This window comes from Apus apus, chromosome Z, assembly GCF_020740795.1.
Source record: "Apus apus isolate bApuApu2 chromosome Z, bApuApu2.pri.cur, whole genome shotgun sequence".
Classification (NCBI taxonomy): Eukaryota; Metazoa; Chordata; class Aves; order Apodiformes; family Apodidae; genus Apus; species Apus apus.
Window position 1 is genome coordinate 77,440,555 of NC_067312.1, and position 25,455 is coordinate 77,466,009.

Below are 25,455 nucleotides of genomic sequence, written 5' to 3' on the forward strand. Positions count from 1 at the left end.
CACACCTCCCTGGGCAGGGGAGCAGACTGGGGCAGTGGGACACAGACCCCAGCCCACCCACAGCCCAGCACTGGCATTCATCCCAGCCCATGTAGCAAGCACACGACAGGGTGAGGGGAAAGCTGCCCCAGTTCCCAAGCCCAACACAGAAACACCTGATACTCAAGGAGCTCCTGCCACCACAGAGGTGCCAAAACATCCACTTAACACCTTGCTGTGGGACCCTTCCACAGGAACAGCCCCCATGTCTCTCCAAGCACTGTCTGCAACCCCAAATCTCCCTCCTCCAGGCAAGCAGTGCTGAGCTGGCCACAGTCCCCCAGGTCCCCATCACAAACCTGGATTTGAGGCATTGATTTTACCAGCATGGATGTTTTTTGACAGAGGGGAACACCCAGCCTCATGCTGCCACACAACCTGCCCTGAAACTCACCAGAAGAGCTGGGTATGCTGGAAGAACCCAACCAACCATCTTGTCTTGATTCTGCACTCAGTCCTCTCAAGTACCACTATCACTGTTTGTGACATGGAAAGCTAATTTTGAAAGTCTGTGAATAATCTAATATAATATATCCTTCCTAAGGCAAAGCTTTTATCCACTCTCTCTGTCTACCTGTAGGTGGTAGGTACATCACAGGTATGCACACACGTGTCTGTGCAGGTCCACAGGTACACGTACCCACCAACTGCACCTCAGTGTTTCCTCCCCTCTGGATGCTGCCCACTTCTCCTTAAAATCAGAATGGTTCATCTTGCTCGTGACCCTTCTCTTTTGTTTTACATTAGCATTTGTAATAAACATCCATCAAAAATTCCAAGTCCTGCTTCTCCACAAAACTGCTTTTTCTCTGAAAAATGCTTTCCCACAAACCAGCCCTGGCCAGCCCCAGTACTGGCACCATCAGGACAATCTGACAAGACATCTCCCCCCGAAACTGGGTTTGAGCTAAACCTGTATGAAGAGGTTATTCCTTGAAAAGCATCTAGTGCTCGACAGCTCCTGATGAGAACAGCTGGAGCTACAGCTGGGCTGCAAGGAGAGCTGGAAGCCTGGGCCTTTCATTAACACAGCTCCAGGGAAATCCCCACTCTGCCCAAGCCCCCGGAAGGCGTCAGGGCTTCACCCCAGGGCTGGAGGAGAGATCTCCTGAAAACAAGGGCCCCGGGGACAGCCTCAGGAGGGTGACAAGGACGTGCGACACGCGCAGCAGACGGCAGCGACCGCTGTGCCGGGGACACCCAGAACCATCCCCGCACAGCAGAGCATCACCAACAGCCTCCAGACCCTTCCAGCCCCAGGGCAGGGGCGTGTTGCTTCCTGGGAACAGCCCCCCACCAGCCCCTGCTGCCCACCAGCCAAGCTCCACGCCCAGAGGGACCCCGAGGGACCCTCACTGACACCGCGACCCCAGAGCACCAGGACACAGGCACAGGGAAGGGAGGGAGCCCAGGACGCCCCTGCTGCCCCGCAGAGCTGGAGGGATTTGTTCAGCCATGCAGGACCTCAGCCTGCAGGCTCCATCACCCAGCTCCACACAGGTTGGTCCTTCCCTCCCCAAAATCCCTGCCCCTACACCTCCTGGGTACTCGTTGCCCTCAAACGCCAGAACAGCACAGTTTGGGTGCTGAAATGGCTTTTTGTTTCACTTCCATAAATATAAACATGCAGAACTTTCTCATGAGCCCAGAGCAAACTGGGCTCATGCTGCTGTAGCTAAGAGCTGAGCTGACCCACTTGTATTAATGTTTCTCTAGAATTTCATGAGGAATGTCAAAATCCTATTTTTTTCTCTCAAAGAGAAATCCTGTGCCAGCTGAGCTCCACTTCCTAATGTCCAGAGGACTGCCTCAGCAACAATAACCCCACAGATGGAGGTGGCTCCTGGGAGCAACCAAAAGTTTTAGTCTACTGTCTTAGAGGAGTCCAGCTCCTCACCTGGACACCCACCACCATCCACGGGTGACACAGTCACTGCTGGTGTGCTGCTGTTCAACCACCACCATCCACAGATGTCTCCATTATTATTCGTGTCAAACCAGCACCATCCATGGGTGACACAGCCCACCTGGCCAGAGGCTGCTGCCACTTCAGCAAGTTCAGAATGTCCTGGGTAAGGTTTACAAAGGGTAAACGTAAAGAGCGAAACAAACAAGAGCCCCAGTGTTGTGGGAAATCATAACCAAGGACTCACAGGAAAAGCTTTCAATGAAATAAACAAAATAAATCAAAACATCCACCAAGCCACAGACTGCACTGGACACAGCACAGCTGAAGCCATCACTGCAGTGTGATGAGCAAGTCCGGATCAAACTCTGAACCGAGCACTGCAGTGTCTGTGTGGTGAGGGAAAAGGACCTCCCTGCAGGAGCTAACAAACCGAGGGGACTAACAGCTCATCCCACCCTGCAGCTCTGGGGAAGGATCCCTGGACACGAAGGACAATCTGCATTGGCAGGAGAAATTCAAATCAGTACATGCTGACCCTGCAAAACCTCCTTCCCTTCAAAGACCTCCTCTCATTATAGGCACTGGCATTATCCCCAGGAGTAGACAACGCCAGGGAGTAAGCACTGCTGAGGTGGGTGTGGAAATTACTAAAGTACACTCCAGCACTTCCCTGGGACTCGGGAGGGGTTTCCTTCTCTTCATCCTCCTCATGGATGCTGAGGACTCCACCTGTGCCACTTGACCACCTGCACCACGGAGAGTTTGGCTTCTGTTTTCATTACCTGCCTCCTACCCAGCCTTGCCCTGCCAGCAGGTCAGGGCAGCATCACAGCCCAGCCCAGAGGAACAGCAAGACCCCTCCTGCCCCTGCCCCGTCCCCTCATGCCCCCTCCCCACCCCTCACTGCCCACACCCACTGATCATCATCACCAAGTTCAAGTTTCTGTTGCTGGGGGACTTTTTTTCTCCCTGTAAACTCCTGCTTTTTTCCCCCCTCACTGTCTTCTGGTTTTGACAGTTTCCCCTGTGGTTTGGGCCCCCAAAGGCTTCGGTCCCGTGCACGTTGCTTGCCTGGTGCAGAAGGCCTCAAGGAAGAGCTGGCGATGACAGAATGCATCCCTGCCACATACTGCCAGGCTCTCAGGGGGTGAGAGGAGCTGCAGGGACTCCTGCCACCCCGGGACCACACCTGGTGTTCCGCTTCTGCAGTGACCTTCCCCCCAGCATCCCTACCGGCTACACAGGAGCATTCCTGCTGCTGGAGCCCTGGACACGGACAGGGACACACCTGTGGCCTCCCCCACCTCCCACACGCCCGCACCAATGTCCTGCTGTCCCTGGCAGCACCTCAGCCCCATCTCCAGGCGTCCTCTCCAACAGAAAGGATCAAACCCTCCAGCCAAAAGCACCTGAACGCACTCAGGAAACTCTAAGGAGTAAGTCTAGAGTGGGAGGAGATCCTAACTTCTACTCAGGAGAGGAAGGGGCTTTCATACTGGTGCCATATCTCACCAGAGGTGTCCCTGAGGACCAGTACCCAGAGAGCACCCTCAAAGCCAGGACCCAGGTCCTGCAACAGCCCTGGCTGCAAGGAAGAGGACCCACAGGTGGCCAGAGGAGCCCCACGCTCCAGACCTCAACAACAGAAGAATAAAAATCCTCCCTTGCCACGGCAGGTACAACGGAATCTGCTTTGCATTTAAGGAGCCTTGGGAAGCCACAGCTGGCCAGGGAGAGTCACACACTCACCACTAGCCCCAAGGCTGGCAGGGGTCTCCTAACAAGCCCCCCAGGCTGGTGCAGCAGCTCCCAACACCCAGGGGTCCAGCCCAGCCACGACATCCCAAGACATGGTGTTCAACCACAAGGCAGGAGGTCTCTGCTGGCAGGAGGGATGGGGGGCACAGGCAGGACAGCAGGACCACAAGGGCAGAACAGGCAAATGTCTGTCTCCAACATGAGAAAACAGAGCAGCAGGATGCCCCGATTCTTGTGCTGCATAAACACAGCACGAGGTCATGGGCAAAACTCAGCTGGGGACAGAGCTCTGGACCTCACACCTGACCATGATCAGCAGAGCTGGTACCAGCTGCAGTTCTGGTGCACAGTGTTTAAAGACGGGGAGCCAAACCAAAGGGGAGAAAACCTTTACAATCCTTCCCAGCAACTGCTTGGAGCAGATTCCCTGGAAGCCAGACAGTCTCTCTCAACAAGAGGAGATGGCAGAGGACCCCAGCAGCACCTACTCAGTCTTGGGGTCCCCTTTGAGTGCTAACCACCTGCCGTGCACCCCCAAGATGCCTCTGCCCACAGCCCTGCCTGTCCCTGCCCAGCTGTGTCCTGCTGGGAAAACTCAGTTCCTGGGCCTGGCGCAGAGGGGAGGCACAACATGCAGAAATACTGCCTGCACTACCAGTCCTCACTCCTGATTTAGGGATGCTTGGATTCCCTGGTCTCTGTCCCACCAGATGTGACATCGACATGGCTAGCTTGTATATGGGTTTCCCAGCCCATGTCCACGTTTCCCAGCCAGTGCCCATATTTCCCAGCCCATGTCCATGTTTCCCAGCCCATGTCCATATTTCCCAGTCCATATCCTTGTTTCCCAGCCAGTATCCGTATTTCCCAGCCCATGTCCATATTTCCCAGCCAGTGTCCATGTTTCCCAGCATGGGGTGCTCGGTGGCTGCTCCCGAAGGCTCTGCCAGGCAGCAGTGGGAGCTGCTGGGACGTGGGGCTGGTGTCCTCGGGGCAGCCAGTGTCCAGCCCTGGTGGTCACAGGGCCATGGCTGGCAGGGCACTGCCTTGCCCCAGCTCTGCTCCTCACCCCCCGTCCCTGTGGCTGCCCTGTCCCCCGGGCCCAGCTGCCTGTGAGGACATGGAGCCCGTGTCTGAGGACACAGCATTTCCCAAAGGGCTCAGCCCGAAGACAAAGCCTGAGCACCCACAGCATCACAAAAACCCCACAGCAACCAGGGTTTTGGCGGGTGGGAAGGGAAACAAAACCCCTCCTGCGGGGGCAGGTCTCCTGCGGAGCCGGTTCCGAGTCCCCAGACGCCCCCAGGCTGGAAAGACCCTCCCAGAGCATCAGAGCTACCGGCGGAGCTGCGGGGACACCGGCCTCGAGAGGGAAGGGACTCGCGCCCTGTGCCCAGCTCTGCTCTGACTGTCCAGCTAAACCTGATCCCGCAGAAATCACCTGGCCAGGGCCAGGCCCCAGTCTGTGGAGACGTCCTGATGCTGCCTGTAGCCTTCTGCACTCACTGGCTGCCTGTGACCCTCTGCAGTCGCTCACTGCCTGTGCATGAGGGACAGGACCCATCCAGCCAGCGTCCCCTCCAGGAATCGCTCCTGCACACCACACTGGCCACCTGCCCAGCAGCAGAGCTGTGTCCCCTGTGCCTCCAGACCCTTCTGGAGCAGGTGCCACAGCCACGCCAGGCAGGGACACCTCCAGCAGGACGGGGCAGCACCAGCCTGTGCCTGTGCACACACCCTCTCCACTCTGGCAGCACCACGTCAGGCTCTCGGAGCAACTTGTGCCTGCAAAGAGAGCCCAGCTGTGCTCAGTGCTGCTGATGCTCATGCCTTGCCCTTACACCAACACATGTTGGGAGGAATAAGGTTTGAGGACAGCCCAGAGGAGAAGGACTTGGGAGTAGGAGTGGACCAGAAGTTTAACATGAGCCATCAATGTGCACTTGCAGCCCAGAAAGCCACCGTGTCCTGGGCTGCATCACAAGAAGCACGACCAGCCAGTTGAGGTGATCCTGTCCCTCTGCTCTGGGGAGACCCCAGCTGGAGTGCTGTGTCCAGTTCTGGAGCCCCCATCATAAGAAGGACACAGAACAACTTGTGTGTGTCCAGAGGAGGCCACGAAGATGGTCAGAGGGCTGGGGCACCTCCCCTATGAAGACAGGCTGAGGAAGCTGGGGTTGTTCAGCCTAGAGAAGAGGAGGCTCCATGGTGACCTTATGGCAACTTTCCAGTATCTGAAGGGACCTACAAGAAAGCTGGGGTGGGGCTTTTTACATGGGTGTGTAGTGAGAGGACAAGGGCCAATGGTCTGAAGTTTAAAGAGGGGAGATTCAGGTTGGACATTAGGAAAAAGTTCTTTCCTGTGAGGGTGGTGAGATGCTGGAACAGGTTGCCCAAGGAGGTTGTGGCTGCCCCATCCCTGGCAGTGTTGAAGGGCAGGTTGGATGGAGCTTGGAGCAACCTGGGCTGGTGGGAGGTGTCCCTGCCCATGCAGGGGGTTGAGAATGGATGGTCTTTAACCTCCCTTCCCTCACAAACTACTTTGAGGCTTTATGACTCTGTGATTTAGGGTCTCACTGCCCACTCTCACCTCCCCTCAGATGCCAGATGAAGGTGCAGGCAGGGAGCTGGGAGGAGGAGACCTGCAGCCCACCCGGAGCTCCTGCATCCCTGCCTCCCTGCACAACAGCTTCTCCTGTCAGTCTCCAGTTGTACATCCTTTATCCACTAGTGAAAGCAACTGATCCCCCACCAGGGCACATCTGCTCCGAGCCCGTATTACAACAGGGGAAAAAAAAATGACACCTTCAGCTACATAAACCAATAAAGAGTGTCTGGTTTGGTTTGCCCCTGTTGCTCGCCAGCAAGCTCCCCACTGGCTTAAAGACTGGTGACATCTGCTAAAAAAAATGTCAAGAGTGAGAAGAAAACCAGGTCATGAATGTCAGGGAGGGCTGGATGCAGCTGGGAGCTGGAGGGGTGAGTCTGCCCCGCTGGGGTCTCTGGGCCCCCCGGGGACAGGGGATCAGCAGCCACCCAGGAGGGGCAGGGGTGACAGAGCAGACAAGGGCAGGGGCTGGCTGCCAGGCTGGCTGTCTCCCAAATCAGGAAATGGGAAAGTTAACTCTGCCCCCTTGTGCATCTACATCATGATACAGGCCGTGACGGGATGACTTGTGCTGCTCTTCCTCCCCCCAGAGCTCGGCAGACTGACCCAGCGCCCAGTCACCTCCCCAGGGCACCCACCTTGTTCTGAGCAGGATGAAGAGGGGCTTGTGGACCCCCCAGACAGACCAAGATGTGGAAGTATCTCTTTATGCCTCTTAAAATCTGCAGCCCTGAACCTATTATAAAATCAGTTTAAATTGTCTGCTGAGGGCAGCATTACTGTCCAGCTTGTGAGCTCGAAAATCATGACTCATCCTGCCAGAAGGATGGGGCTTGTTTTAGAAATCACATGCTCTCTTCTGAATGTGAACTGGCAAAAGCTGGAGAATTTCTCAGCTCTGCTTCTGATCTTCCCAAGGAAACATTTTTTTTCTCTACAATTAAACCAGAGTCCTCTGTAATCACATGCACCCAAGAACAGCTACTTACAGACAGGGCCGTGACAGAGCCATGTGGCTTCAACATCGATGGCCTCTCTCCTGACCTGGCTGGTAAAGTACAAAATTCCTGCTCTACCTGCTTTAATGCATTTATTTATCTCTGTTATTTGTAGCCTTCGTTTGGTAAAAAAGATCAGATGCACTATCACGGAGTCAACTAACAACCTGTTCAGCAAGGACCTGAACACAGACAGCGGTTTGCTCCTCCTGCCATGGCCCCAGGTGGCTGGGATGAGCCCCACAAACCTCTTGCAGTTTTTGCCCCACTTCAGCAAACCAGGCCCTGCTGTGCCACCCCACCAGCTGTTTCCAGCAGGACACTGGCCCAGCTGAGGCACCAGGCTGGTGTCCCCCTGCCCCTCCACCCCCGGAGGGCACAGACCCACAGACCCAGGCTGGAGCACAGGAGCAGGGCCCCGTGGGTGCTCTGCAGTGGGACAGGCAGGACAGCACCAAGGGCAAACAGGACCCCATCCCACAGGCAGCCCCCTCCTCCAGGTGCCCTCCACAGCCACCCCGCTAAGGCTCCTTCTGCTGCCACAACATGGCCATGGTCTCGGCCACAACTCCTCTGTCAGCTCTAAGTGACAGGGATGTTCTAGTCCAAAGACCCTTTATGACACCAACACAAAATTCCTCCTCTTTCCCTTTCCACTCTGTCCCCAGCACTGTTCCCATCAGGAAAATGCCCAGGACGCAGAACAAAGCAGCACCATAAGACCTGCAGTGGCTCTGAGGAGCACTGGCAGCACCAGACCCCAGAGAGAGAGTGTTTGTTGCCACCCTTCAGCCTGACACAAGCCCCAGGTGCCAGGGTCACCTGCCTGAGATGAAGCAGGGCAGAGAGCTCTGCTGGTGTCCTGTCCCTCGTGGATGGGGACACCTCTCATACCTCAGGTGGTCACAGAGCCAACACAAAGGTTACTCCTCCCCTCTTCAGTGGTGGGGAGCAATTACTCCCTGGTTGGGAGCAGGATCTGGTTACACACTGTGACACAGCCCCAGGCCTTTGGGAACTCTCAGACCAGCCCCTGCTCCTCAAAGAGCTCCTGACTCTGGCCAGGGGTCACACCAGAGGTCCCTGGCTGGGCTGTGCCCTCCAGCACAGAACTGAGCCCCGGCAGCAGACGGCGATGGGTGACCCCCCACATGCACCCAGCATCCGCCCCAGCCCTGCCCCACCTCTCCTGGTCGTGCATCCCCCCTGCCAAAAAGCATCTCCCGCTACCTTCGTCCCGCTTGCGCTTGTTGCTGTCGGTGCCGGGGGAGGCGATTCCCAGGATCCCGCTGATGGAGTAGGACGAGCCTGCCGAGTCGGTGCTGACGGAGGACACCTGGGTCACCGACCCCGTGGAGGCTGCAAGGCAAGGCCAGGAGGTCAGCAGGCAGGACAACACTAACCCAAAAGCCACCAGCTCCTCTCTCCAGCTGGGGATGGAACCCCCAACCCCTGGCGTGTCCCTGCAGCCCCAGACGGGAACACAGGCTGCCCCCGTCCCCGTCACAAGGGGCCCGGGCCATGGCTCAGCAAGACACTGCCTCCAGCAGTGAAGACCCCCAGACAGCTGGGGCCACCCAAGGACAGCCACGGGTCTGAGAGGTCCTAAAAGTCTCCAAATATGAATTAAATCCACGTTGCTCAGGCACAGCCCTGCGGAAAGGCTGCCAGCCGTGCCCGCTGAGGGGGTCACTCAAGCCTGGAAATGCCACCAGGGCAGTGGCCACGGAGCCCAGGTGATGCTGTGGGGTCTGAGCCCACAGGCAGAGGAGGCAGCACCACCATCACACCCACCAGCACCAGCCGTGCCCGTGCTGGCACAGCCCTGAGTGCCCCCGAGCAGGGGGTCCTCTGCAGGACCACAGTGAAGACCCCCAACCACAGCCTGTCCAGAGCAAATCTGTGTAGGGAACACTCGTTGCCCCTATCAACCCCAAGCTGAGAAACAACACCTCCCTCCTCTGCTTTTTCTCCTGAAGGACAGACAGCCCTTGAGCCCCCATTGCAAAGTGAGGGGGGGGGGCTTTGCCCCCTCTGAGATTGTTCTGGCTCAGAACGGGGGGCTGCAGCCTGGTTTCTGCCACAAGGCCAGCGAGCTCCCCCAGCTCCCCCAGCCCACCCGTGCCCCGGGGCACCATCCCTGCCCATCTCATGGGTGGCTGAGGAAGGCACAGAGGAAAAAGAGCTCCCACCTTGCCCACTTCTGCCCTGGGCCTCTGCAGCTCCAGGGGACAGGGACAAGCACCGAGCAGCCCTGAGCCTCAGCTGAGTCCCCATCCCAGCTGTGGGCCAGCAGAGTTGCCCCCCAAGACCCCCTCAGCCCCCAGATAGGCTGCAGAGGCCTCACCAGCCAAGGACCCTCCAAGGACCCTCTAAGGATCCCTCCAGGGACCCTCCAGAGACCGCCCTGCCAGCTCTGCCTGCCTCAGGGGCAGCATCACTGGGCAGCAGCTGATTTAAAGTTTTGGGAAAGTTTTGCTGCCTCTTCACTCAAGACTGCAAGTGCACAAAGAATTATGGAAGGGATGGTTGATAGATGAAAAAAAACACATTCAAAACTACTTACTGACTAATGATGCAGAAAATGTTATGAATAAGTACCTCTTTCTTGATTTATTACTTTAATTATCTGACATTCTATAGACCCCCATTAGTGGGGTTTTTTTGGTTTAGATTTCAATTTTCTGTCTCATGGTGAAAGTTATTTATCATAATAATCAGTAAAATTCAAAACCTTTTAGCAGTATTTATAAAATTCATTTACTGTGTTCAGCCCTTGGAGAATGACAAAGAAGGCGCATTAGCACGTGTGCTGAAGTGTTTTATGCAGAATTATCTGTCCATAAGAATGATTAAAAGTTCTTTAGAATATTTGTAATCCATTATGCTGCTTTTTTTTTTCTTGCCTTTTTTTTTTAAGTTAATATTAAAAAAAAAAAAAAAAAGTTTTCCTCACCTATGCTGTGGCTGGAGGCTGGGACCTGCTGATTGGGTGGCTGCTGCACCTTCGTCCTTATGATCCTGTGTGAAGAAATGGCAACTCAGCATCAGGCACACAGACCCAGGGGGCATCAGATCCTGCTTTTATTTTTAGCTCAGGACACCTACACCAGGACCAAAATGCCCCTCCCTGTACAACCCCCCCTCGTCACCCACGGAAAGGTGGGAGTTTGGCGGGTGGACCCAGGACCACGTTTCTGGCCCCAGCCCCTGCCCCTGGGGAGGTTTGTGTGACCAAGCCCTGGGGATGCTGCAGGATTTGGTGCTTGGGGGCCCTTGAGGAACATGTCCTCACTGCTTGGGAAGAGCCACCCCTGGTGATCCGGGCCCCGCAGCCCCTCCTCAGGATCCGGATGCTTCACGTGGGCCAGAAGGCTCTGATCAACACCCCTGGGTGCCAGGACACATTTGCAAGGTTGTCCCTAAACCACCCTGGGCACGGTGCTCACACAACTCAACAACTTGGATGCCTCTGGAAAGAACCTGCTTAGCCAAATTAATATTAAAACAAAAATGTGCCGGATTAAACGCTAATCTTAAAAGCTGAGTAACTACATTGTTATCGCTGGGGACAGTCTCTGCTCTGACTTATAATGAAGTCAGTATCAGGAAAAATTCAGAGATGCAGATGAACTTGAAGGCAGGATGGCAGGCAGCTGCCAGGGGCTGGGGAGATGCTCGGCCCAGTACCCACCAGCCAGTGACTGTGGGAAAAGGGAAGATGGGGTCTGAAACGCCTCTGGAGAACACAGAGCTCTGCTGGAAGGAGCTCACCACGTATCTCCCTGCTGGACAGGCTGGTCATGCAGCAATGACACTGCCACAAGCCCTTATCCTGACAAACCTTCTCCCACTTCTGCCTGTGACTTCGGAAGAGGGGAGCCAGAAGGGCAGGATGAAATGGAGCTGCCACGGGGACACCCTCATGGGATGCTGGCTTTGAAGCCACCCGGTGAGCTGGTCAGGGACCCAGCCTGTGACACCCAGCCCTGTCCCTGAAGGGGACACACTGCCTTCCTCCTCCCTGGGGGCAGGGGCTGGCTCTGTGATTCCACCTCTCGAAGCTGCTGGGTGCCGGACACCTCCAGGGGTTGGGTCCCCAGCAGCACTGGGCTCAGGGGGTGCTGCTGCAGCAGCTTTGGGGGCAGCAGAGCCAAAGGCCTGGGACCCTGCCTGAGCAGGAGGGGAGAGAACCCCTGCACCAGGGCTCCTGCCACCAGGTCCAGGAAGGGTGTCCAGGGCCTTCTGACACAGAAAAGTCTTCATCTCCAGAGGGACAGAGGACTGGAGCTCCTCAAAGCAGCTGGGCAGCTCTCCGCTTATTTGAGCAAAACTAATCACGATGATTAATTAAGCCTTAATCACACAGAGTTGCTCCTGCTGCGGAAGAGTGGCCTATTATTAATATTAATTAATGTTATTAATTAATAATAATAGTTATTATTCACTCATACACAGGGGCAGCAGCTCAAACTCATTTGCTAGGAGGCACCAGAGGGTGTGCTGAGTGCCACCCATCCCGGCGCTGTCCCCAGGCAGCTGCGGGTCCCCAGGGGGACGGGCTTGGCGGGGGGTCCCCACTCTGCCCTGCAGCAGGACAGGACCACACTGCACCACCTCGAAGGGGCTGGGGTCTGCAGCCAGCGGGCAGCATCCCCACCAGCAGAGCCTTCAGGTACCCCCTTCATTTCACAGGGGGGATAAAACCCACAGGCTGCAACGTGGAGCTGGGAGGGTTTAGCGTTGGGGTCCAGAGTTTTAGTGAGAATTCTGGGTTTCCTGTCATGACGGTTTGGTAGGTGCAAAATCCTGGGCTTCAGGCTGGCAAAAACAACTCTCTGGGTGAACAGACTGACTCAGAAAGATCGAGCACACTTTTAAAAAGGGATTTCACACCTTTGAGAAAAGGAAAAGATCTTTGCCACCATCAGCAGCAGATGAGAGAGAATGAGATTTCCAGCCAAGTAACTTGGTGGCAGGTCACTAAACGAGCTTCTGACACAACGGGAGCGTGGGCATTATCCATGGGGAAACACACACAGAAACAGCAAGAGACACAGTATGGAAACTGGCTCAAATCATGACTGGAAGCTAATTAATCTGTTTTCTAGAGCCAGGACTGCTTTTTTGGCAGGTTTTCGGAGGATGCTTGAAGCTCCCCCAGACAGACACAGGGCTCAGGCTGACAGCTGCGGCAGCAGAGCTGGCCCTTGGTAACCTGAGGTCAGCCCAAGGGGTATTTCCCTACCGCTTTCCAGGTGCACATGTTATTTCTCAAACCCTTTCTAGACCTGGCAATGCCAGGTCCACAGGGTACCCAGTGAGTCAGGAGGTCCCAGCCTGGCCCATTCCTGCTCCCTGCTCTGCAAGCGCCGGGGAAGCCACGCCGGCTACTCAAGCGGCAACTCCATGAATGCAAATCAGGTTGGGATAGCCAATAAAAGAATATTGCATCAATTTATTTCACGTCCACAGGCACAGATGGGACTTTATAGCTAGCTGCATTCAAAGAATTTGCATGCAATCGCACAAGTGAAAACCATCTCACCGGCATGGCGTGCAGGAAGCCCAGCCCTGAGCACACCCCAGAGCAAAGACGGACGGACTCGGCTGGCCAGGGGGTGTGTGTGTGGGGGGCTGCCCAAGAGGCCTCCCTTCCAAGCATTCATCTCTCATTATCTGTCTGGCAGGGCTAGAGACACAACAGAGTGTTCACTGGGGCTTTTCAACACCAGGCCCTTCGACCCAGAGGGAAGTGGGCAAGTAGAGGTGTCCCTGAGATGGCTGATGTAGCTCAAGACCCCGTCCTGCCTGCAAAACCCCCAAACAGGGGACTGAGATCCTGCTGTGTTTTCACAAAAGCAACTCAAGGCCACTTGGGCGCATCCACACAACAAGGAGGCAGCTGAGGCACTGGGAGGCTACCAACCAGATTCTCCCAGCACGGTGCTGGGCCACCTTCAGCACGACAGAGCAGGAGTCAGAAGGAGAGGAGGGCTTTGGGCCTCTTCCTCCAGGCACCCAGCTGGACTGCCTTCCCATTCCCAGAGGACTGCTGCCCCTCTGGGTGGCCACTGAGCTTCCCCCCAGGGGCAGCAGGTCACCACGGGGCCTCACTTGGAGCACACATGCAGGATCCCAGTTAGCCAGGACGGCAACTGACGGATCAGGGAGAGAGAGAGGAGAGCCCAGAGCTCTGCCCAGCCCCACGTGCCCCACGGCAGGACAGCTCAGCTGCACTTCTGCAGAGGAACCCAGCCCCGCAGCCACGGGCGCCCGCACCTGTTGATGGAGCTGACGCTGGGCACCGTGTCGTTGTCACACACCCGCTCCGCCAGCAGCCGGTCCCTGATCTCCCAGGCAAACATGGTGGGGTTTTGGCGCTTGTACTCGGCGATTTTTTCCACGACTTTGGGTGTGGCAACCTTTGGTTTTGACCCTCCGATCACTCCAGGCTTAATACTCCCGGTTTCATAATACCTGGGACACGATCCAAAACAAAACAGACAGAGAACATGCCTTGAGATTTACAGAGAACACAATTTCCAGGTAACCAAACCCCAGCAAATCCTGAGATACATCTTCACTTTCACATACACATTTTCTGCCTATGTAGTCCTTTATCACCTAATAGATTAACTTATAGTAATTGGAATTGGGCCTCAGGATACAATATATATTTTTCTGCAATAGCAAAACAAAAGAAGCAATACAAGATTAAAGGGCACACCAGGATCCAAAATTAACTGAAAATGCATGTTATTAATCAGTGGCACTGGCAATAATAGAAACAAATCACACCAAAGACCACTTTTTGCAGTGGACTTTTTTGCAGTAAATTACTGCTTCTACAAAAATTCTCTGTCATTAATACCTACGGCTTGTTATCATTTCATGGTGAAACGAAGGCTGGAGATTTTATTTTATTTGCACCTCCAGAATAAATATGCTGGCACACCTTTTTTTTCATGTTACAGTTTTAAAATGCATTTTAGAGTTTTAACAGTTAACATTTTTCATAATGTGTTCTTTTTACCGTTACGTTTTTAGCACTTTTAACCCGGAATTTCAAGGAGAAGGGAGCTGCCCACGCTGTGGAGGGTTTCAGCTGACGTGGGGGCTGGTTCCTGTGCCCAGTCCCACTGTCATTCCCCAGGGACAGCATCTTGACCCACCCCAGCAGCTCTGCCAGTGCCATGCTGGGAGAGGTGGAAGACTGGATCCCCAAACCGACAGAAACCTGCCAGGTTTCTTCAGCTGTAAATCACACAAAAGCAACTGCTTTCGGTGGCATTGTGACAACACAACACAGCTGAGATCCCCGGGCACAGAACTCTCCCAGCAGGAAGTCCTGAACACACCTCTAAGAGCAGAAGCCATATCTTACCCATTTTGGTAAGACACCCAGAGAGACCCAGAACGCGATCGTGCTCCTCTGTCAGGGAGCACACCTCACAGACGTTCTCCTGCCCACGCACTACTTTGTATCTGGTGAATTTTCTCCCGACCAGATGAAAAGCCTGACCCAGCACATCCCCCCGGAGCAGAGCAGAGCTGCCCACCCAGCCACACGCTCTCAGCAGCTCAGACATGTCCACCCTCTGCTCTGTGCCCGTGCGCCTAGCAGGGAGCTCGGGAAAGACTCCCAAGTAGGAACACAAGACTGCTTATTAATATATTTCTCTGCAGCTACTTGACATACCCGTTATATGAAAAAAAAATAAAATTAATTCCCCAGTCTTTCCATGGCGAGCAGAGCACAAACAGGCTGGGCAGCCAAAGCCTGCCTCACTGCAACACACAACCACGTTCATCAGATTTCTGCCAGGCTACTGGTTTTCTGTCTTTCTGGGAGAGCTCTGTGTGCAGGGCCTAAAATTCCTTTAAAGAGACCAACGTGGTGGTGTCTGTGCATGTTTTCAGATACTCCAGATGCAGCTGTGGACCCAGATCTACCATCTCCATGAGCTGCTTAAGCAATACTGGTAATGGAAAGTGCCAAGTGTCAGAGATGGATTCAACCTCCTGGTGTCCCTGGCAGAAAGCTTCGGGGCAGGGGTTTGAATTCAGCTCCTCCCATGCTCCCCCAGGATGTGAAAAAAATGATGGACAACTTGGGCCATGAACCTAGTGGGCCCTTGCGCCCCTGGCTCCAAAGCCTTTGCTGCCAGGGGGTGCAGAGGAAGGCAGACACCGCCGCGCAGCCACCAGAGGCCACGTCGCCACTGTCTCGGCTCCAGTCAAAAGCAGGGATTTCACAGCCATTCCTTAGCCTTCTTCTCCAGCAGTGCTGGTGGTGCCAGCCCTGGCAGCAGGGACCAGGGCCGTGCAGACCAGCCGGCGTTTCCCCACGGCCGGAAGAGCCGCGATGGGAAAGGGCTGCGCAGCGGAGCCGCGGGGAGACACAGCCCAGACCCCCGGGCAGGACCCCAGACCTGCCCACCCGGTCCCGCCACACACGCCTCTGCAGAAAGGCTGTCCTTGCAGGGGGGGGGCAGGATCGGGCAGTGCCAGAGCTGTCCCCTGGCTGGGGTGGCTCTGCTGTCACCTCCCTCCTCCTCACCCCGCGATGGGCCCGGCAGCGGCCGCAGGGCCGGCGGGACGCACGGCCTGGGCATCCCGCGCCCACCCGGGGACGGCTGCCGAGGCTTCACTTCCCGCACAGCAGCTGAGGGGTGGGCACCCCTGCAGGACCCTCCTGCGAGGGCCCAGGGCTTCCCTTGCACTGACACTGCTGCTTCCGCGCTGCGGGGTGGTTCTTAACTCTGCATTGAGGACTGGAAAAATTCTGACCGAACAATTCCAAGTCATAAGGACTCCTGTTTTACACACACACGCACAAAAATAATGCACACTCACAGAGCTGCAATTACAGCGACATTTTACCCACTGTAATTATTAGTTATGAAAATAATGAGCTATGAAATTCCAATTTATTGTTGACAACTTTAATGGCAAAGCTTCGGGGCCTCGCTCTCAGCTCTACGCTGCAAATACGTCTAATGGCAAATCTACCCAAACCATCAAAAGCAAAACCATCACACATCTGCCTGGCAGGTAAATAAACTCCCCCTTTCTTGGCTGAACACTGGTTCTGGTGGGAACTGGTGTCCAGCCTGCTGCAGCCAGAGCATCACCGGCCGCGCGGCGCCAACCGGCAGCAGCGCAGGGCCAAGTCCAACAACCCACCACGGGCTCCAGGAAAGTTTTCCACTCTAAGACAGGAAAAGGCCTTGGTGGTCTCCAGCCCCCAGCGAGGACAGTGTGTGGCTGGCAGGGAGTGCAGCCAGGGCTGGGCAGGAGAGGCAGGGCTTGGCCAGCATGGGCCCGGGGCTGGCGGGGAGGCTGCGGGCTGGGCAGGGGCTGCCGGAGCTGCCGGAGCTGCCGAGCCAGCCCGACAGCCAGCGCTGCTGCTGCTGCAGCCACACAGAGACCAGAACCGCTGCCGATCCAGCAGGTCCCCCTGGCACTGCAGAAGGAGCTGCCTGGACAGCCCGCCCAGCCAGGCTGCGGCCAGCAGGGCAGGTCGGTTGCAAACGGGAGGAGGAGAAGGTGGCCACAATAAAAACAGCAGAATTCTAAACAGTGAGATTAACTGCCAAAGTTTAGTAAATAGCTCCAGAATCGACTCTTCCAGGTTATCACAGAAAACATGTATCTTACAAAAAAACATTTTCCTTAATGTAAGTTGCTCAAATACCTCAGAATACCTGGAGTCCAAAATCATTTAATGCAGTAATTTGCAAACATTAGGTTCAGATTTGCTCAGATGATACAAAGAAGCAAGGATGGTATTTCTGACCTGAATCTATTTCAAATTTAAAAATGAAACCAGGAAGTTAGATTAATTCAGAGTTCATTTTCCTGCTGCCATAGTGGTTTGAGCAGCTCCTGCCTGAACAGAGAGCTACTCCCGAAAAAGCCAACATTGTGATGGTGAATAGTTACTTATGGAATTCTGTGTTCTCATTAAGAACGTATTCCAGCACAGGAGCAGAAAAAGAGGCTGAATTTAACAGTGGGAGAGACTGCAGAGCAGCCCGTGTGCGTGAAGGCACGGCAATGCTGACACCACAGAGCGATTCTGCTGCTACAAGAGAGGACCCTCCTTCAGAAAGCAAAACCAGTAACTTCCACAGCTCTGATTTTTCCCATTTGAGTGAAGCTGACCCCCAGATTCCTCCACGGGTTCAGAACAGAATGGTGGGGGACATGTGCCACACACACAAACACAGCCCACATGGCGCCCTGCACTTTGTGCCAGCATTTTACCTCTCAGAAGCTGTGAAAGGGGCAAACCAGACACACCAACAGCAGCACTTTGTTCCCAGATCAGGTACATGAAACCACGAGCAGTCAGGAAGCCCCTGAGGCTTCTACTGCTCCCCATTCAGTCGCAGCCTGCAATTAAGGGACCGGCACTGACACTTCTCTCTCGACGGGCACCGAAGGGCTCCTCGTCCCCCCCTTTACCTGCCAAGGATTTTGCTGACGCAGCCGTGGCTGACGCGGAGCTGCCGGGAGATGTCACAGGGCCGGACCCCTTGGTGGGCGAGCTCCACGATCCTCTGGCGAACGACATCGGGGAGGGGGCGGCCGTTCACAAAGACACCCCCCAGCTGATTCACGCCTCCATGTCCTGGAACACGCAGGGGAGGGGGAGAAGGGCAGGAGAAGAAGAGATGTGTGAAAGTTTCAGACGTTTCTGCCAGGCAGAACCCCCAGCCCCATGGTCCTCAGCATCACCCCCCGCCCCCAGCACCGCTCCAGCCTCCAGCTGCTTTTCCCCAGGACCTGCAGCACCGAGGTGGCCACGGCCACGCTGCTGCAACACCAGTGCTGGAGGGAACGACCCTCCTGCAGGAAGGCAGAACGGGCCCTGTGCTGGGAACTGGCCAGGGAAACCAGGCAGCCATGGCTGCTGGACCTGGGCCACCCTCCTCTCAAGGCAACAGCCACGACTGCCTGACCAAGAACCCCAGGGCAGGCCTAGGGCTGCCCCGTGCAGGAGAGGGAGGGATAAGCCCCCCCAAAACAAGGCTGGGTGATGGCTCTGCCTGCTCACTGTGTCCAGGTTCAGAAGGCGATATCTGACATTAAATACACAGGGTTTGCTTTCCAAATGCCCCGACTTCATAAAGAGGAAAAAAAGACCAAAAAACCGAGGGTGATTTCTGATCATTCAATTTACAGCAGTCTCGGTAGATATTATGATCCCACAAATGAAACATGAACACTCAGGCCAGCCCAGAGTTTTATTCCTTTTCCAGCAGCTTTGCACTGTTCACCTTTAGCAAGGTGAATCATGCATCTGGTGGGAAACGGGACCCACTCGGAGGAATAGCACTGAACCTGTAAAAACCATGAACATGTAGTAATCCCGTGTGCCAAGTGAGAAAATATATTAAACCTTATCCAAACTACAGAGGAGTGGAGACACTGAAAGCAAGCAAGAGGGGCAGTACGGATTCTGAAACAAAAATATTGCAGGAAATCTCTATTTGCACAGGGCTTGAGCAGCATTGACTGGGCTGACAAGACAAATGCCTCAGGGTTAACAAAAAAAGGAAAAAAAATATACAGAGCTATCTGCATTAAAATCTGGTCATTTTGGCATTGATAAACTGCTGTCAAACTTTGCAAACACCTTCTGAAACTGCCAGGACATGTAATGAACCCCGCTGAAAGATCAGCTCGCTCGAGGCTGTGCCGAGCGGAGCCGCGGCCCGAACGGAGAGACCCCGGCCGGGGGCAGCCCCCGCGGGGCACGGAGCCCGGGATCGGGCCCGGCGGGACACGGGGGAGACGGGCGGGCCGAGGAGCAGAGCAGCCCGGCCCGGCTGCGGGCAGCGAGGGGCACTTGAGAGCGGCGGCAAGCGAGCGAAGCGAGACGGGGCACGGAACGTGGGCGACCAGAGAGAGCGGAGGGGGAACGGAAAAGGGGAAAAGGAAGGGAAACAAAGGAAAGGGGAAGGGAACAGGAAAGGAAACAAAGGGAAAGGAAAGAGGAAGGAAGGAAGGAAGGAAGGAAGGAAGGAAGGAAGGAAGGAAGGAAGGAAGGAAGGAAGGAAGGAAGGAAGGAAGGAAGGAAGGAAGGAAGGAAGGAAGGAAGGAAGGAAGGAAGGAAGGAAGGAAGGAAGGAAGGAAGGAAGGAAGGAAAAATTAAAGAGAGAAAGTGAAAGAGAGAAGAAAGAAAAGGAGAAAGAAAGAAAGAAAGAAAGAAAGAAAGAAAGAAAGAAAGAAAGAAAGAAAGAAAGAAAGAAAGAAAGAAAGAAAGAAAGAAAACGAAAGAAATAGAAATAGAACGAAAGAGAAAGAAAATGAAGGAGAGAAAGCAAGCATTTAGACACGCGTTTCCTTTTGGCAAGGGCCGATGGTCCCCGGAGCCCGGGCCTGCCCGCAGCCGCCGGGGAAACAAAGGCCGGGGCCGCCGCCGTCCCTCCCGCCGCGCCGGGGACCCCTCCCCAAACCGGCCCCCGCTTCGGGACGCGGTGCCCGACTCCCTGCCCGCCCCGGGCCCCTCTCCGCTGCGGGGCTGCGGGCGCCCCGTCGGGCGGGGGGTGCTGCAAAAGGCGGGGGGACACCGGGCTCTGGCCCCAGGCTCGCTGCTCCGCTCCCAGCGAGCAGCCCCCCGCACGGAGAGGGAACGGGGGGAGGCTGGGGGTCACCCTGGGGCAGGGGGAGCCCTGGCGGGGCCCGCGGCAGCAGCTGCGGGCAGGGAGGCCGGGGAGCCGCCCGCCGCGCTCGCCACCGGCCCTGGCCCGTCTCGGCGCCCCGGGGGCCCGGGACGGCTCTGCCCAAGCGGGACGGGGGCGCCGCGGGGCCCCCGCTCGGGATCGCCCCGTCCCTGGCTCCCGTGTCCCGGCTGCGCCCCCGGCCCCGCGCCCCCCGCCGCTGCCCGCTCCCCTGTGCCTCTCCCCGAGCCTGCGTCTGTGGCCCCCCGGGGAGCCGCGGGGCCGGGGGTCGTTCGGCCGCCAACGGCCTGGGGGGTTCCCCCGCTGCGGCCGGGACCAGAGCGAAGGCATCGGTGTTTTGATGTGGGTTTTTGTTTTTCCTTCTGTTTTCCCCCAAAATTCCCGCGGAAAGTGCCGATTTTCAACGGAGGGCGCTGCTGAAACCCGCGCGGCTGCTCCCGCCCGGGGGCCCGTCCCGGTGGGCGCGGGGCTGGGGAAGGGTCGCTCCGGCTCCGCGGGCCCCGCACCCGCACCGGGAAGTTCGCCTTCTGCAAACGGGGTCCGTTCCAACACCAGAGAGAAATTAACGCGGGTTCAAAACGCAGCGTTGTCGCGTGGCGGGGCCGGGGGGGGGTAAATCCGTTTTCACGGGGGCGGCAGAAACGCGTTACCGGCTGCACCGGCTGCACCGGGCGCCGGACACCGCCGGGAACCGGGGAGAGGGGCGCGGGCAGCGCGAGCGCCGGGCGGCCCCGGCGCCGGACGGGTTATTCTGCAAACAAATTTCTTTTAGCTAAAGGGCTGCGGTGCACCAGGAAATGAGATTAGTTCTACCTTAAATTTCCTCGCCATCTCCCGCCGTAATGCAGCGTTTAACTCACCGTGAGAGAAGATGTCATTTCGCATAACCCTGTGCTAATGGATAAGTCTTCCCCGACCTCTCCAGCACAACAAACCGGGCAGAGCCCGTCGCGCACGACCTGTTAACTCCGGCAGTTGCCGAGCGGCCCGAGCCCCCGCCACGCGTTCATGGGGTGGCGAAAAAACTAAACAAACCAACCGCCACAAAAATAATAAAATTAAATCTTCCCTCCAGCCCGGCTCCTTGCCCTTCGAAATTGTTTGGGTTTTCTTTTTTTTTTTTCTTTTGTTGTTGTTGTTGTTGTTGTTGGTTTTAATTAACGAATATCAAAATGCTGAAATTGAGAGAAAAATATGGTATAGCAAACTTTTCCGTTCCTCGGAAATACCGGGCGGTTTCTAACCAGGTATTTTATTTCAGGGGGAAAAAAACCCACAACATATCCCCACATATCCGTATGCAGAACTGCGCGTGCATACATTCAGAGCTACGGACACACTGCGTGTGTGTTTATCGAGATGTACATTTAAATGCACAACAACATCGTCTTTCTCCACGGGAAGATGAACCCCGGAGCAGCTCGCAACATCCCACCGCCGTCCATCCACCGGCAAATCCATCCCCGCGGCGCGGCCGCCCCTCCCGGGGTCCCGGCGACCGGACCGGCCGGGGGGGCCGCGCTTGGGGACCCCCCGAGACCCGGGGCCGGCGGCAGCTCGGACGGGCGTCTGTCCGGAGCCCCGGGGCGGGCGGGGGAGCCCCGTCCGCGATCGCGCCGTGTCAAAGAAGTTGAAGTGGCAGCCTACTTACTATGCATTGCTGCAAACGGGTCGTGCTTACAGTGTATTTCCATCGGAGCGGTCCGGGCCGCGGCGGCCTCGCCCAGCAGGTCTCGATTTGCCGGCGGCGCTGGGGCTTGGGGCTGGGGGAAGGGGGCCCGAGGACTCAGCCGGAGACCGACCAAAAAAAAAAAAGAAGAAAAAAAAAAAAAAAGAGAGAAACCCCCCCCCAAAAAAGGAGGCAAAAAAATAAAACCCCCACAAACGGCGGAGAGTCCCGGCGCGAGCGAGGGGCCGCGTCCGACAGCGCCGGCACCGCGCGGCTCCCGCAGCCTCCGGCGGCTCCGTCGGGGGAGTCGGAGCGGCCGCCCCGCGCTGCCTCCGCCCCCGGCCGCTCCCGGGCCGCGGAACCCGCTCCCGCCTCCGCGGCGGCGCTGGGCAGGGGTCTCGGTCCGGCGGCCCCGCGCTCTCCGCCCGACGGCTCTTTGTGCTGCCGGCGGCTGCGCGGCGGCGGCGGCCGGGGCGGGCGGCGGGGGCGGGCGCCCCGTCCGCGGGGCTCGGTCCCGGGGCGGCGGTGGGCTCCGCCTGTGCCGCCCCCCGCCGCGAAGCCGGGCGGGGCGGCGACGGGCGAGGAGAGCGGCGAGGGAAGGTGTGCGGGAGGGCGGGGAAGGGGGGCGGGGGGGGAGGTGGGGTGGGCAGGGGCCGGGCTGGCCTCGCCTCGCCGCGGGCCCCGCGGGACCGGGGCGCCCCGTCAACGGCCGCCGTGCGACCCGGGGCGCGGTTCGCCCATCGCCCCCCGCCGGGCAGCGGGGCCGGCGCCGCCGCCGCCCCCTCCCCGCCCGCCGTCGGCCGCCTGGCTGGCTGGCTCGGGCGGTGAGCCCGGCGCTGCCGGCCCGCGGCGGCCGGGGGGGTTGCGGCGGGGCGGGGCGCGGGCACCGCCGGTTGCCGATGGCGGAGGCCGCCCCCGGGACCCCCGGTCCGACCCCCCGGAGGAGGCGCTTCAGCACCGCGCGGCTGGACAGCGGCGGGGGCGGGGCCCGGCCCGTCAATCAACGCGCGCCGGCCAATCGCAAAAGTTACCTTGCCGGGCGGTGACGATGCCTATTGGCGGGCTGCGGGCCAATGGCGGCGGGGGGCGTGGCCACGCGGCTCACCGGGCGGGGCGGGGCGGGGGGGGGGGAGGGGGAGGGCCCGACGGGACGCGGGGGGGACGCGGCCCCGGGGGCTCCGGCGGCCCCGGGGGGACCCACGGACCCACCCCGAGTGACCCACGGACCCATCCCGGGGGACCCACCGGCCCATCCCGGGGGACCCGAAGGCCCGCAGGAGCCTCCCGGGCCGTCCTCGCGTCCCGGGGCCACAGGTCTCCCTTTCGGCACCGGTCCCGGGCGCCCGGGCCGGGCTGGGTCAGGACCCTCTGCCCCTCATCTGTTGGCGGGGCTCGGCTACCCCGGCAAGGGCAGCAGCCGCCGCGCCGACGGCTTCCCGCTCAGACCGCCGAGACCACGATCCTGCCCCACGTCGGGGGTCCAGGCCCGAGGCGGGGGGGGGCACCGGGCGGCGCCGGCTCAGCGCGGGGGCTCGGCAGGGCCCAGCCGAGCCCGGGTCCGCCTGCCGGGCTGCCTCCCTCCTCCCCCCGAAAGGGACAGGGCCCTGCCCGCCGCCGAGGGGCTGGGGTGGGGAGGGAGCTCTGCCCGCCGCGCCCAGGAGGAAGCCCCCCTGTCCCGCTGCGCCCCGGGGGCCTCGACGGTGGCCGGGCTGGGCCGGGACCCCCCCTCGACGGCGGCGCGGGAGGGGTGAGCGCGGGACGAGTTTTCGTTGAACTCCGAACTCCCGGGCGAGGCCGAGATGCCGCCGCGGAGCCGGGCGGGGGTCGGGCAGGGCCGGGGCACGCGCGGCCGGGGCCGGTCGCCCTGTAGCCCCGCAGCCTCGCCCCGCGCGGCCGCTCCACGCCGGGGCCGGGAGAGGCCCCGGGAGGGGGACTGAGGCGACCGGGGGGCCTGGCCGGGCTGCGCGGAAGGGGCGAGCGGACGGGCAGGGTCAGCACCTCTCCCTGCCTGGCCTTCATCCCGGCCTCCGTCCCTTCAGCCCCCTCCTCCTCCTCCTCGACCCCCGGTGTCCGCCCTGCCCGCCCGCGGACCCCGGCCCCTCCGCCGCGGCCGCCCCCGCCGAGCGGCGCGCCGCCATGAAATGCTTTATCGATTAAACGATTATTCAGGCGATTTAACTAATAACAGGCCCCATCGATCGCTTCGGAATTGCATTCCGCCACCGAGCCCGCGAGGCCATCTCCGCGCCCGCCACCGGCCCCACGGCCACGCTCCCCGCGGGGCGGCCGAGACCTCCGTGTCCCGCCGCGCGCACGGCGGGTCCCCGGGCCGAGCTCCTCCGCAGTGCACGGGGGTCTCGGCACCCCAAGGCCCCTCGGGAGCCGGCCCCGCCGCTCGCCACGACCCCGCAGCCCGCCCCGGCCCCGGCGCGGCCCACGCGTGACCGGCCGCGTTGCGGGGCTCGGCGGCCCCAGCCCGGGTCTCACCTGTGCGGCCGGCCCGGGGGGTCGCGTAGGTTTTCTCCAACTCCATCCGGCTGTTCAAGGACTCCGGTAACGGACAGAGGGAAAAGTTTCCACGTCGGGTTGTTACCGCCTTCCTTTTTCTCCTTTTTCGCCTTTTTTCTTCTTGTTTTGTTTTCTCTGCCTTTTTTCTTTTCTTCCTTTTCTCTCTTTTCTTTTTTTCTTTTCTTTTCTTTTCTTTTCTTTTCTTTTCTTTTCTTTTCTTTTCTTTTCTTTTCTTTTCTTTTCTTTTCTTTTCCTTTTTTCTTGTTTTCTTCGTCTCCTCTTCCTTTTATTTTTTCTTTTATTTTACTCTCTTTTATTTTTTCGGGTTTTGTTTTTTCTCTTTTTTCTTTTTTTTAAATTATCTCTCTTTTTTTCCTTCTTTTTTTTTTTTTTTTTTAAGAGGCTCTCGCAGGTTGGAATAATTCAACTCTTCCGCTCCCCGCCGAGCTTTTGCAGCTGATCACTGAGCTGAAACTAAACGTTTTAGGTGGAAAAAAGCCTCTGAAGGAACCGTGAAATGATTAAGAAACTAAAGAGCTCCTCGCCATGTGAGATCATGTCCTGTTCTCTAAAACATCACAAGATGTCCCCAGACGCAGCCAAAACCCAAGAAAACTCTGACATCTGTTGTGGCAGGAATCAAAGTTCGCTGGCAGCAGCCGCCCCCGGGCGCTCCGCGGCACCGGCGGCACCGGCGGCACCGGCACCAGCACCGGCAGCTCCGGCACCGCCCGCTCCGCCCGCCCCAGCCCCTCAACAACTTCTCAGCAGACCCGACTTCCCCTTCCCGGGCCGGGGGGTGAGGCCGCAGCCCCGGGGCCGCGCTCCGGGCCCCGCGGGGGCGGGACGGGCCCGCACTGCCGGGGCGGACCCCGCTCCGCATCCCCCGGCCCTTCGCCCCCCGCCTGGGAGCGGCCGCGGGGGTCCGGGGAGCGGGGCGAGCTGGGCTGGTCTTTCCTGACGCGGGGGGCTCTGCTCGGGCTCCCCCCGCACCTCCCGGTACCGACCCCCGCCCGGTCCCGCAGGCCTCGGCCGCGGGGTGAGGGCGGGCAGAGGGGAGGGGGCGACTTCACGGGGCTTCCATCGCACCCGGGTTGGGTTTGGGTTGTGTTTTGGTTTGGGGGTTGTTGGTTTTTTGTTTGCTTGGGGTTTTATTATTATTATTTTAATTATTTTCCTTTTCAGCAACGGCGACTCGGTGGAAAAAATAAAATTAAAATTTAAAAATGGGCGCTCCCTTCCCTAAAGGAAAAAGAAACATCATTTCCCGG

General features: G+C 58.1%; 1 protein-coding gene across 1 annotated transcript in view; it reads right to left on the bottom strand.

Moving 5' to 3' along the window:
• Positions 1-24,209, bottom strand: part of PAX5 (paired box 5) — a 138,079-nt gene extending 113,870 nt beyond the window's left edge. Inside the window, exons 1-5 of the mRNA XM_051643596.1 lie at positions 24,164-24,209; positions 17,786-17,951; positions 13,595-13,792; positions 10,269-10,333; positions 8,543-8,671 (exon numbers count right to left, since the gene is read on the bottom strand). Of these exons, the coding sequence (XP_051499556.1) occupies positions 8,543-8,671; positions 10,269-10,333; positions 13,595-13,792; positions 17,786-17,951; positions 24,164-24,209 (604 nt within the window). The remainder of the gene's footprint in view (positions 1-8,542; positions 8,672-10,268; positions 10,334-13,594; positions 13,793-17,785; positions 17,952-24,163) is intronic.
• Positions 24,210-25,455: the final 1,246 nt, after the last annotated feature.